The sequence below is a fragment of the Xyrauchen texanus genome, chromosome 15 (genome assembly GCF_025860055.1).
Source record: "Xyrauchen texanus isolate HMW12.3.18 chromosome 15, RBS_HiC_50CHRs, whole genome shotgun sequence".
In the NCBI taxonomy this organism is placed as follows: domain Eukaryota; kingdom Metazoa; phylum Chordata; class Actinopteri; order Cypriniformes; family Catostomidae; genus Xyrauchen; species Xyrauchen texanus.
In genome coordinates, this window is record NC_068290.1 from 33787983 (window position 1) to 33801567 (window position 13585).

At 36.3% G+C, this 13585-nt stretch overlaps 1 protein-coding gene across 1 annotated transcript; it reads right to left on the reverse strand.

Annotated features, from left to right (window-relative positions):
- Positions 1–182: 182 nt before the first annotated feature.
- ice1 (KIAA0947-like (H. sapiens)) lies at positions 183–13393 on the reverse strand. The gene is made up of 22 exons (XM_052144085.1): positions 13196–13393; positions 12726–12784; positions 12507–12542; positions 12078–12095; positions 11660–11771; positions 10481–10557; positions 9965–10002; positions 9712–9794; positions 9139–9215; positions 8827–8864; positions 8261–8343; positions 8124–8160; positions 7982–8032; positions 7800–7880; positions 7255–7688; positions 4086–6455; positions 3822–3990; positions 3534–3694; positions 3083–3273; positions 2877–2977; positions 2320–2418; positions 183–619 (listed from the first exon to the last, which is right to left on the reverse strand). Exons 1-22 carry the CDS (start codon positions 13283–13285, stop codon positions 438–440), a joined length of 4587 nt encoding a protein of 1528 aa, XP_052000045.1. The 5' UTR covers positions 13286–13393; the 3' UTR covers positions 183–437.
- Between the last annotated feature and the right edge of the window lie 192 nt (positions 13394–13585).

The window sequence follows — 13585 nt, forward strand, 5'->3', positions numbered from 1 at the left end:
ATGGAAAACACAAACTCAAGATGTAGTGAATCATATAAGATATATGAAACACAAACACACAAACAACCAAAGCAAACAATGAACAAATATTTTTAGTGTAGCTTATACAATTTCCAGTCCAAAAATAAGAAACAAAAAAAAATAAACAAAACATATCTGTTGATAGTTATAATATGGTGATAATGACATATTTGACAAGTCAAAGGAACAAACACATGTTTAAGTTCAATAAAAATGCTCTTTATGGTATATAAATTTAATATCTTTAATCTACATACAAAATATACACAAATGTACAAGAATGGCAAGATTGTTTTACTGTAATGAACATATTCTTTAACAGATTTTTTTAAAGTTCACCATCACATTTTTAGAATTTAATTTTTTATATAAAAATGCACAAAAACAAAACCATATGCAGATTTAAAAATACAAGATCAGGATTTTATTTGGCGACAAAGTGAACCGATTTGTGTGATGCAGCTAGTCACAGCAGTGGGTACTGGCTGTGTGGTCTCACTCCGCCATGATGCCAGAGCCTCCAGGGCATCTTTGGGGTTGCAGGGTGCCAGGTCATAAATGGCATAGACAGCAGATAACTGCACCTCCTTTGGTACACCTGCAAGCATAGCACTGGTTAGTGGTTGTTTTTAAGGGTCTGGGCTGCTAACACAAAAGTTGTACAGCGGTGGCCAAAAATATTTGGCACCCTTGGTAAATATGAGCAAAGGATCTTTCATTACATTTTTTTTTTTTTTTAAATCACAAAGTTCTAACTTTTAATTGAAGTTAAACAATTTAAAGAGGGGAAATATCACATTATTAAATAAATATGTTTCTCCAAAACACACTGGCCACAATTATTGGCACCCCTAGAAATTCTTATGCATAAAATATATCTGAAGTATATTCCCATTCATATTTTACATTTGTTTTAGTACACCTGGGTGACTAGGAACATGAAATTGTTCGGCCATGACTTCCTGTTTCACAGGAGTAATAATATGAGATAACACACAGGCCAAATTCCCTTAATCAATAAATCAATCAATCACAGTGAGTTAGACCATAGAATATAGTTCTGATGTGTGGCAAAAGGTTGTTGAACTTCACAAAATGGGAAGTGGTTATAAGAAAATAGCCAAAGCATTGAAAATGCCCATTTCCACCATCAGGACAATAATTAAGAATTTCCAATCAACTGGAGATGTTACGAATTGGCCCGGAAAAGGACATGTGTCTATATCATCTCTACGCATGGTGAGGAAGATGGTTTGAGTGGCCAAAGAATCTCCAAAGATCACAGCTGGAGAACTGCAGAAAATATTTGGGTCTTAGGGTCAAAGTCACAAAAAAAATATCTGACGTCACCTACATCACCACAAGTTGTTTGGGAGGGTTTCAAGAAAAAAAGCCCCTGCTCTAATCAAACAACAAACTCAAGCATCTTCAGTTTGCCAAACACTACTGGAACTTCAAATGGGACCTGGTTCAATGGTCAGATGAAACAAACAAACAAAACAAATTCTTTTTGGAAGCAAACACCAGAGATGGGTTTGGCGCACACAGAGATGAAGTAACCAATTGCCCACGGTTAAATGTGTTGCAGGATCTTGAATGTTGTGGGGCTGTTTTTCTGCCAGAAGTCCAAGACATCTTGTTCAGATACATGGCATCACAGACTCTATCAAATACCAATAAATAAAAAAATCAAAACATGGCTGCCTCTGCCAGAAAGCTTACAATGGGCCATGGTTGGATCTCCAGCAGGACAACGATTCAAAACAAACATAAAAATCAACACAAAAATGGTTCACCGACCACAAAATCAAAGATCTGCCACGGCCATCCCAGTCCCCTGACCTGAACCCCATAGAAAATTTCTGGGGTGAACTGAAGAGGAGTCCACCAACGTTTGAAGGATCTGGAGAGATTCTGTATGGAGGAATGATCTCAGATCACTTGTTACGTGTTCTCCAACATCATTAGGCATTATAAGAGAAGACTCTGAGCTGTTATCTTGGCAAAAGGGTGCCAATAATTATGGCCAATGCGTTTGAGAAAAATTTTTAATAATGAGATATTTCCCCTGTTTCAATTGTTTTACTTCAGTTAAAGGTTCGAATTTTGTGATTTTCTTGAATGAAAGATCAAAAGGTTTAACAATAAAGACCTATTTCTCACAGCCTTCTCTGCTAATATTTACCAAGGGTGCCAATATTTTTGGCCACCACTGCAGGTGTATTTACAACCTAAAAAGATCCATTTAAACTATGCTTAGTTGCAATTTCAGTTGTTTCATTATTACTTGTTCAGTACCTTCTGTAATCCCATGTTTGCCAAAGAGGTTTATGGCTTTTGCAACATTTTGGACTGATTTGGATAGCCTCTGCTTCATCCCTAACTGACCAAGTCGTCCTGGGAAAGAAAGAACAAAAGAAAGAGAGAGAACATTTATCATAACAACATAACATAACAAGGTTTGACATTTTTCAGATGGCTTAATTTTCTTTTATTATTATTTGTGGCCTTTTAATGCCTTTTTCTTTGGAAATTATCATTTAACTTTAGCATTATTTTAAACTTTTAATTGTATATAAAGAAAATTATTTATTTTTCTGTAAATTCAACATCTTTATGTTTTAATTACCTTATTTTATTAAAATGTTAAAATTACTTAATTTATGCAAATTAAATAACTTAATGAATTCAGTAACTACATTTTTGATGAAACTTTGTTTAAAAAATAAATTACATTTGTTAAATAATTTTATGTAAATTCTAAAATGTTCTAACTTTATAAATTGACTTATTTTATGAAACTATTTAATTTAAATAAATTACTCAAATAATTGTAAGCAAATTGAGTAACTTGCCAATCAATCGCAGAACAGCTGCTACAGAAATATCCCGGACTGGAGATTGCTGAGGCCTCGGCTGTGTCACCCATGTGTTCATGATCGGCCAAAGCTCTTTGCTATTTAATTAAAAAACAAAAGGTCATTATACATTTTTTTATAAAATTGTATTTTTTGAAAACATTAAATTATTTAACATTCTGTGGGAAGTAGATAAATTGTACCCAATTATACAGTCGTGTGTCCACTTCCACTTCATATGTGTACACAGGATATCCAAGGTGTAAATGTACTCCCAAGTAGTAAGGCAAAGGTCATCACCGTGGCGATGATGCTTCTTAAACGTCAAATCTTTGTCTTCTTGTAGTGCCTTCAGTGTGTTGCTGATCAGTTTTTGGATATCATCAGGGGGGCTCTAGATAATAAGACAACTGTTATATCTAACACTTAAAATATCTAAAAACCTTTATTTAAATTTTTTTTAACGTGTTGATTCAATAGGCACATGTGTAACAAAATAACATTCCCAAAAATATAATTAACAGGGTCTTGCAAAGAATTACATTAAAGCACTCTTTTAACTGTTATACAAATTATTGGTAAATGCATGTGTTGTTGGCTTCAGTTCTCCATTGAAGACTTCAGGTAAAAGATAAGACCATGAAGAGTTCCAACCTTATCCCAGTGCAGATATTTGGTGAGGTACTCCAAAATGTCTCCTTCTGCTTTTAGCTTGGTCACGGTGTGGATGGCTTTGCACAAGGAGGTCTTATGGAAAAGCACACTTGGCCATGTTGTGACCATGAACAATATTAGCTTAGGGGCATCAGGGAAGTCTGAGTAAAGAAACAGGATTGAATGAACAATGAATACATTTCTAAACAAACCTTGTAGGTTAAACGACTGAAATGATCCACCGTTGAATGAAGATAAACATCATGGAATAAGTTGCTATAAACTCACCCTCTTTAAGGATACTGTATGCAAATGCATGAGCTTTCTGATAGTCTCCTATTTGGCGACATAATCCGGCATAGACTCTACAGAGAGCTTGTACATTTTCACAACTCAGAACGTTCCTCTCCTTCTTCAGTTTTGATAAGATGGCAGACATGAACTCTTCTGCTGAAGACTGATTAAACAGAGAAAATGCAAAGACGCATCAATGTCCACAAGCTTGAATTAACTAAGACAACCATTTAAATTCCCTAAAGCATGGATGCTTACCTGATTTACACAGAACTCAGCAATGACAGCCTTTTCTTCATCAATCAAAATCGGCACCTGGGATATTCTCCCAAGAAACACATGGCTCTTGACAACAGGCAACACTTCAAAACAGGACAACCCTATTCTGGCAAGAGCTTCTGAGATCTGGAACTGCTTGTCATTTCTCTTGTTGTCCAGCTTTTCATCAATTTTCTGGTGTTCTTGATTGCTTTGTATTTTCTGTCGAGATTCAAGGGACTCTGTTTTAACGAATGGTTGAGGATCCATTACTTGTTCTGTAGGAGAAGCCACACCTGGGGGAGCAGGCGAACAGTTGTCAAGTCTGAGTCGTTTGGCACTCTTTGGCAAAAGCATGTTCACACCTGTCCTTTTTGGTTTTTGCTCGGTTTTGGTAAAGGCAGTGGATGAAGAACTGATCGATTTATTTCCTGATATCTGGTTAACAGTTGGAGGGGAGGGACCAATCTCATTACCAGTTCTGTTCAGGTTAACATTCCCACGAAGTATGTTTAGAGTGCGGGCACGTGCGGACAGCTCAGGATACATAGTGTCAAGCATCTGCATGGAATTCTCCTGAGGAGGAGCGGGAGGTGAGGAAGATAAAGCAGATGACGGGAGTCTTCCTGGGACTGGAACAGCATGTTTTGGAGTAGCTGATCCAAACTGCAGGGGTGAGGAAGGAACTCCAGAAGAAGGTGATGGAGTTGTCAAACATGGAGACATTTTGACTGCAACTGGAAGAGCTGAATCACTAACAGGCACTGGAGGAAGATTCTTAAGAGAACTTGGCTCATCAGTTGATAATCTTGAGGATGATGTAGTAGGCTTTGAGGCAGTGTGGTGCTTTCCAAATCTTGGAGGAGTAGCAGTGAGTGGCATAACAACTGGAGGTAGGGGTGGACCCATCTCGGTCCGAACCCTTCCAAGAGATAAACAAGATGTTGGTGTAATTGGAGCTTTGGTGTTGAGACCTGAAAAAAGTGAAGTATTTCCATTGTTCTCTAAATCTTTCTCAAAGGTAGAACTTCTTGGTTCAGGAGAAGCTTGGCATGGTGTGCTGGTACCCTCAAGACTATCCAATGCAGAGTCTCCTGATGTTCCCTTGTGGTTAGAAACATCACAGACCAAATTTTCAACACTAGAGCCAAGGGCATCAGTTGACATTTCATCAATCTGTTGAAGAGATTTGGTGCTGATTTGAGTTGAAATTTTTCTTGGGTTCTCTGCATCATCTACTTCAGTATTCTTAGGATTATTTTCTTGACTCAGTGACTTGCAAACAGTTGGAAGAGTTGAGTAAATTTCTACTGGTTCAGAACCTCTTTCATCATCAGACTTATTTTCAGTGGAAAGTCCAGTATGCGACAATTCTCTGCTTTCAGAATACAATCTGGACATTTGCTTCGGAGAAGAACACTGCTTAAACTCTGACACAACGTCCAACTCATCTGAGGGGGTCATTGATTCAGACCTTGAGCGAATCCCTCTAACCTTTCTTTTCAAACCAAAGAACCATTCATCTTCTGATGATGATTCTTTATCCTTCAAAGACCTTAACAGGCAAGCACCTTCATTTTCTCTCTCATCAAAGCTCTTCTGATATTCTGTAGGCTTTAAACTGCTATCCTTAGCAGCTGCCTTGTTGGTCTGTATATTCTGAATGTCATGTGTTGATACGTCTGCAACAGTCCTTATTCCCAGGGGTGTAGAGCTCTCTAATTCATCACTCCTCTTACTAAAGTTTCCTTCAATTTGTGTTGAAATGCTGTTGACCTTCGACATCAATGCATCATTAGGTTGTACCTCAGAACTTTCGGATTCTTCAGATTTAACAGAATTTGTGTACATTGGGTCAGATTCAATATGCTGCAGAGGAACTTTAGAATTATTTGGTAGATTTTTAATCTCATCTGTGACTTTTGCATCCTCAAATTGTGTTCTTTCATGGTTTTGATTAATCAGCGGAAGCTCTGCTGCGGTTTGTGTGGTGTCATTTTCTAAGGTATTCTCCACTCTGTGTCCATTCAATACACCTGGTTCTGTATTCTTCTGATTTTTGGTGTTGTCCACACAGTTATGATTTACTTCTGACATATCCTCTATCTCCATGTATTGGCTTTCAAATGATGTGTTTTGAAGGTCCATATCATCATCAGATACAGCTGATTTTGTTTTCGGAGTGCTTGGGGACAAGAGAAATGAAGACTTTTCCACTTTTTCATTGATCAATAATTGAATATCTTCGATATTTGAAGGTTCAAATTTTGTGTTGTTTTCAAGAGTATCTGAATGAAAGCTTGATAGTGCTTCTGGTTTCCTATTATCTAATAGATATTCCTGCTCTGGCAGATCGTCATTGAGGCTGACCTGAAAGAAAAACATTTCACTACAGGTCAGACAGTAACATTAAAATAGCTAAATTTTACAAGCCAATGTTAAAAGGAATGTGTGCCCTACACAATTATTACTAATGAGTAGGGCTGGGAATTGCCAGAGACATCTCGATTCGATGTTACAACTATATTTTCATGCCAATTCAATATGAATTGCGATTAAGTATTACAATTCTGTAAGTATTGCAATTTTTTAAGTCGTGCTAGCTCCTTTTCTCATGAAATTTGTATACATTTTATTGAAGAACAGTTGTGTCTAAAATAACATTTGTTTCACCCTGTAATACAGAATTTGCAGGTAGGGATGTGTAAAACTACCAATGTAAAACTTCTAATCAACCAGTCTGTGCATTGTCTGAGCTATTAGTAGACTAGTCAGTGTTAAGGAACCCATGTATAATTATATGTCTAGGTTACCCAATCATATGTGTCTCATAAGGACACGTGGATTCTAAGCACAGCGATTTAACAGCATAACTAACAGATATTCAACTATTAAATAGGTTAAATAACTAGAACCTCTAATCCCACAAAACAACTAAAGTAAGAAAATGTATGAAACACATAAAGCTCCAATAAGAGCGGTGCAAAACCGCTTATGCGCATCCCAGAATCCGAATGAATCTCTCTGCATATAATAGTTCTGCTTGTATCACCATTGGAACTCAAATTGCTTCAGGAGGGACTGTCACTGCAAACACTAAAAACAAAAACACTAAGGGAAAAAAAACCCTAGAATAACAATGTTATCGAAACAATTAATGTTGACTTACCAGCTCTATTGAAGGGCTACGCACAGGTGATAAAGCTGCAGGCAAAGGCTTGAACCACTCTTGAATGTCCTCCAAATCTGAATAATAATTGTCATGTAACAAGTCTCTATCATTCCTTTCCTTCAATGAGGACTCATTAGCATAATCAGTCCAGGTATTCATTTGTTCAAGCACATCTGAACATACTTTCCTCTTTCTGTTTGGTGTAATTAATTGGTCTTTGTTCTGCTTGTTCAAGTTCTGAGGTGATGATTTAAGTGTACTGGTTTCTGGAGATGTTTTCAGTGTGGAGCTTGAGAGTTTTGGAGATTGCAAGTGAGTTTCTGGACTGGGCTTCCCAGGAGATGGATGAGAGATCGGACTTCTTACAGGACTGATAGGCAGCGGTTGAGGTGGTGTTCGTTTAAGTTGTTTTTTCAATGGTGTAGACTCTCCTATAGAAGAAAAATGGGTTGCCTCTTTAACAATAAAGCTGAGGGAATTGACATGGAAGACATTTTCTCAAAGTACAATTTTTATCAATCAATCAATTCAAGAATGATTACCAGGAAGAAGCAATTTTTCTTTGGTTTGTGATGAAGGTTCCATGCAATGCCAGAGCTCTTCCAGAAGCATTCTGACTTTGCCTGAAAAGAAAACATTAACAATGGCCAACGGGATCCAGACATTTTGTAGGAGCAGCTTTCTTTCAAAATAACAAATTCTAGAAGCTTTAAACAATGCACACCTTTGTCAATTTGCAGTTCAGCCTCTGTTTGGGAAGACATACTCCTTTTCTCTAAGATAAGAATATTTGTTTTGATTAACGGCTAAAACTAATAGCTCAAAATAATATAAAGTTACTAGATGTCATTATGCACAAGTCTTACCTTTGTTGAACTCATTCTCAAGTTTGTTTAGCCTTTGCTAAATATTGCAAGGAAACAAATATCAACAATGATAACAGTTCCCACAATATTGAATTTATTTCATCAGTAGATATTAATCCTTAAAGTAAAATTCCAACCTGTGTTGCGAGCAAAATTTCTTCAATTCTTCCTTTCTCATTCTTTAGGTCATTTAATTGATTGTTCTGTTGAAACTTTGTCTCTGTGTGCACATAAAATAAGAGGAGACCAGAATTAGCTCCAAACTTTACAGTGCTCTATAAAACAGATGTTGGACAGTGGTGTCAAATGCTTAGGTATGGGGATTATTAAATTATCCAAGACTTGCTTTAATAGGATGTCACAATCCTTATTCAGAAACCATATATATATATATATATATATATATACACACGACAATCAGCCACCACATTAAAACCAGCTGCCTAATATGGTTTAGGTCCCACTTTAATGGCCAGACTGGTTTGAACTGACAAAGTCTACAGTAACTCAGATAACCGCTCTATACAATTATGGTGAGAAGAAAATCATCTCAGAATGCAATTCTGGGATGCGGGTTGGCGCTGTTTTGGCAGGACGAGGGGACCTACACAATATTAGGTAGAAGGTTTTAATGTTGTGGCTGATCAGTGCATAAAAAATTTAAAAAAGCATTCAAGTGTAATGGTAAGAGAACAAAACAGACCTTTCAGCAACAAAAGTTCATTCTCAAGGTTTCCTTTCCTGAGTAGGGGAACAAAACAGTACAGAATATAAGCAACCTGGGATATAATTTTTTTTGGCACTTGGAATTCCAAATTAAATTCAGTACCAGTCCAGCAAACATATTCCTAGTAAACATGAACACTGAGGGGAATTTTAAGGATAGGTTGTGTTACACTAACAGATGAGATTGATTTGAATGTAGAGTATAGAATAGCAGATGACAGAAGTAATATATCAGAGAAACACAATTACAGTTGTTTATTATGACTGTAATAGACTCAGTTGGACTTACAGAATCAGTGTCTTGGCATTCTCTAATTTGATATTCTCAAGCTCCTCAACAGTCTGCTGAAATTCCCTGAGGGAATCCTGGAAATAAAACAAATAAAAATCAATAAGATTAAAGACACAATGACACAATAAATCAGAAATTCAAAACCCAAGAAACTAGAGATTTATAGCCAATCTAAGGTGGTAGTTATCCACATTTATTCGCTTGATTAAGCCACTCATATGCCAGTATACCAGTTCGATTACATTAACAAAATCAGAGAAATCCTGCAGAATCATGGAAACTAATGCCAGTTATACAGCATTAAAAGGGTTGTCATTTAATTTTTTTTATCATTTTATTTCTTCACCAATGTCGACCTATGAATTGAGTAAAATTATTAAAGTGCCAAAAGCAGATCTATTTTAGATTTTAATGAACACTTTCCACCTTCTCACTTGCCCTTAGAATTAAATGGTATACAAAGACACTATTGGAACAGAAGATTACACAGCCTACTTACAGCTATTGTTGATTGAACAAAGATTTAATAAAAGGTAGCAAGGGCTCATTGTTAACTATAAAGCATCTAACCTGAGTTTTCAGCAGATCGTCCTCCAGTGTTTTCTTTTCAGCTCTGAGCTTTTCATTCTCCAGGTTTTGTCCATGCACTGTGTCTGTGAGTGAAACAATGACATGTTGATGGGCAACATCAAAATTATCCAGATTACAGATCATTGTTTCAAGTCTGGTTTCAGTTTTGACATTTTGTATTCTGATGAATGTGATTTCCCTCAAAAATGTCTGATTTACATGCCCTGATCCTAAAAGAATTAGTCCTACATACCGTCAGCCTTCCTTAAGGATTCCTCAAGTTTGTCTTTGCTGGGGCGAGAGATACAAATAATGTGAGCAAAAGACATCATCACAAATGCAACTAATCCACAGTGAAATTAAAGGTGCACTCAGTAATTTCCTCATTAAAACATTTTACTTCTAAAGAAATTAATTGTAATATTTAAACATATGTATAAAATCATAACCATTCACATGAGATGAAGACTCCAGTCATATCACTAACCTTAAAACAGCTGTTTTATTCTACATGAAGATTTTAAACATATGGCCAGCTGAATACTACTCGCTAATCTCAGTAACCGTCCTGTTATTTGACACTTTCACTCATGGATTAAATGAATCATGTCTGGCTGTGAACATACAATGTGAACTTCTACAATGGCACCTGAATCTGAAAACTACTCTCTGAATGATGCTGCATCCACGCCACTAGGTGTCAGTGTAAGTCCAAGATGACCTAAACAAAAAAGTTACTGAGTGCACCTTTAAAATATAGCGGTCTTACAGAATGAGTGTCTGGGCATTTTCAGCTCTCAGTTTGTCAGCATCCTCACACTTCTGCTGGTAAGAGCTCAAATCAGCCTGTTGTACAGAAGAGAAATATTTTAAATGATCAGCAGTTAGATTCAGATTTTTTTTAACTCACAATGCATTATTAAACTAACTTGGATGTAGGGCTGGGCGATATGACGATATATATCATGGCGATTATATAAAGCGTCAACCGATAAGAGATTTTGCTATACCCGAAATATCGCAATATGTGAACATCCATGTGCACAGCGTGGGCTTATCTATCAGTGGGCAGGGCTTCACGTGAGACTGAGAGAATTAATGAAACATGAACAGGGTTTTTCTGGCATTAAAAATGTTTTCTGTTGCACGTTTGGTGCTTTAAAAGCTTAATCTTCTCATCCGACACACGAATGTTTCACGTAACTGTGGCGCGTGCCATCTCTGGATCTCCGTAATGCATGTGAGTCCAGGAGGCTGTCAGATATTTGAGCTCCAGAGTCAGGAGAGCTCAGTGCAGCATCAATCGCGCAGGTTTAATCCCACACGGAGCAAACAATCTCCACAGAAAAGGACGACTCCCAAACAGGTAAAAAAAATGAAGAGGAGCTTGTTATTAAAACAGGTGCGACATGGTGTACAGAGCAGTGCAAACTACTTCACATGACCATAACCACTCGTAACACAAGCAATCTGTTTCAACACCTCAAAATGAAGCACGCTAAAGAATATAATGAAAATCATTTATTTATTTATTTAGCGACAAGTGTTTATTTTGTCTATTTTTTGTCGCATTGCTTTGAGAAGTTTCTTGAGCAAACTTTATAATAATATTGGCCAACAACATATTTAACTGAAATGTGGCATACTGTTATATTTAGCATTTTGATAATGCAGATTTTTGAAAACGAGTTGATTTTCATTTATTTATTTATTTTGACATTGTTCCAAATAAAGAGGAAGTAGTTTTAATTTACCAAGTATTTAATTCACTGACTGGAGTTCCAAAAATAGACATATTAATATATATTAACACAATTTTATTTTACTATATCATATATCATTATTATGATATAAAATGACTCATATCGTGATATAAGATTTTGGTCATATCGCCCACCACTACTTAATATACAGTTAAGGGCCATAATTAGCATGTTTGAACACATACCTTAGTTTTCTCCAGCTCTGTCTTTATCTGTTCATACTCCACTGTTTGTTTCTCTAATGGCTCAAGCTTCAGCAGCACCTCATCCAGCTGCCTGTGCAATTTACTGCTCTCTCTAAGAAACACAATAGGGCTGTCAAATGGGCTGAAAAAACTACATTTGAATTTTTCACTTAAATATAAACAAAATTCTAAATTTCAAAGACATTATTTCAGGTTGTTTTTTATCTTTAAAATCATAGGATTGGCTCAACTACAGGCATGGATTGGGGTGGGACTATCTGTTTTATGACCAATAAAAGATGGGGAGTGCTTGGAAAACCAGCTAGAGTCGTTATTTTTGCAATTCAAAATGTTGACCCTAATTGCACAGAAATTACACTTTTTGAAAAAAACAAAACAAAACAAAAAAACGTCTTACCTCTGTGATTTCTGAAGCTGTAATTTTTGGTCAAGAAAAACATAGATGGATCCATAGAACATACTCTGAAAGTTGTCTAAACTTATATTACAGCATCTTTTTAATTAAGTTATCATCATAAACTTTAGAGGGGTTGAGGGTTAACCTCAACCTAATAATCTCCAAAAGGGGGATGCGCCAACTGCAAGAGGAGGCGTCACTTCCACTTAAAGACCCTTTTTGGAGATCTGCCTGCAGCTATATCCTTCTCCAAACATGGGGCAACAACAGCGTCTTGCTAATTCAATTACAAACCACTACATAAAAGTGTCCTAGTTTGAAAATAGTTAAGAGGTTTAATTCACTAAATAAAGTAATACAGTAAATCAGCAAGAAGCTGACAAAGCAGACAATAATATGGAATTGCCCAGAATAGATTTAAAAAGGATATCACCACACTTCTCTTTGTATTCACTCAAGAGGCGACTGAAATAAAAATGTCAAAAGGTTACAGGCTGATAAAAATGTCATTTGTTTATATTGCTTTAATTGACATTGTATTGGGATAATTTCACCTCAAACTAGTCAAGCAAAAGTTATGTTTTATAACCTTATAGTTGATTAGAGTTTAGTACATTGGAATAATTCATCAATTAGATATTCACTCACTCTGTGTCGATGATCTTCTGCTTAAGTGTTAACAAAGCAGCCACATATTCATCTAAACTCTGAAAAACATTTAAGACAACAGCATTATAAATCAGCAACAGCCCTCTACCAATATGGAATTTCATCAATTTTATAGCAATATCACCAGTATCTCTGTATTAAACTCTACAAATGAATCTGATCATACATTATGTTCCAACTTCCAACGTGTTGTGTTATGTCAAGTACATTATAACTCTAAAATGTTTAGCCTGAATAATACAAATCTAGTGTCTGAGACAGATACTTTAAAACACCACATCTTGAAATGATCCACAAAAACTCAACATGTTTTAGTAACAAATGAAGCTCCACTCAGGTTAATGTCATATAAACTCACTCATTAACTGACCTGGTCACCATTACTTTGTAAACTAATAACGTAATCACATTCCTGGACTGTCAGCGAGTTTGAGGAATAAACTTCCCACCTGATTTAAAACAGTGCAGTTTTGACAAATGCCAGTAGTCGCTTCAAAGGCGATTCCTCCGGCTTTGGACTGGTTCTCCCCCGGCATCATGGTATAGATTCAATAATAACAGCAGAATCGTACACGTGTGTTCAAATCCCTCATAATATGTTAAACCGTGCGACCAAAACAACCCATCAGATCTTCGCACATACAACCGTTCCGTAACACGTTGACTGAGGACCCAACGGGAAAGACCCCGGCTGCCCGTCGAAAAGCCTGATCAAAACGTGAGAAAGTTTTAGAAATGTAAAAATAATTATAATAGTGTTATTTCAAACATAATTTACATCAATTAATAAATAAAAAATCTACAGTATCAAACTGAATCATTAATTAAGTACAATAATA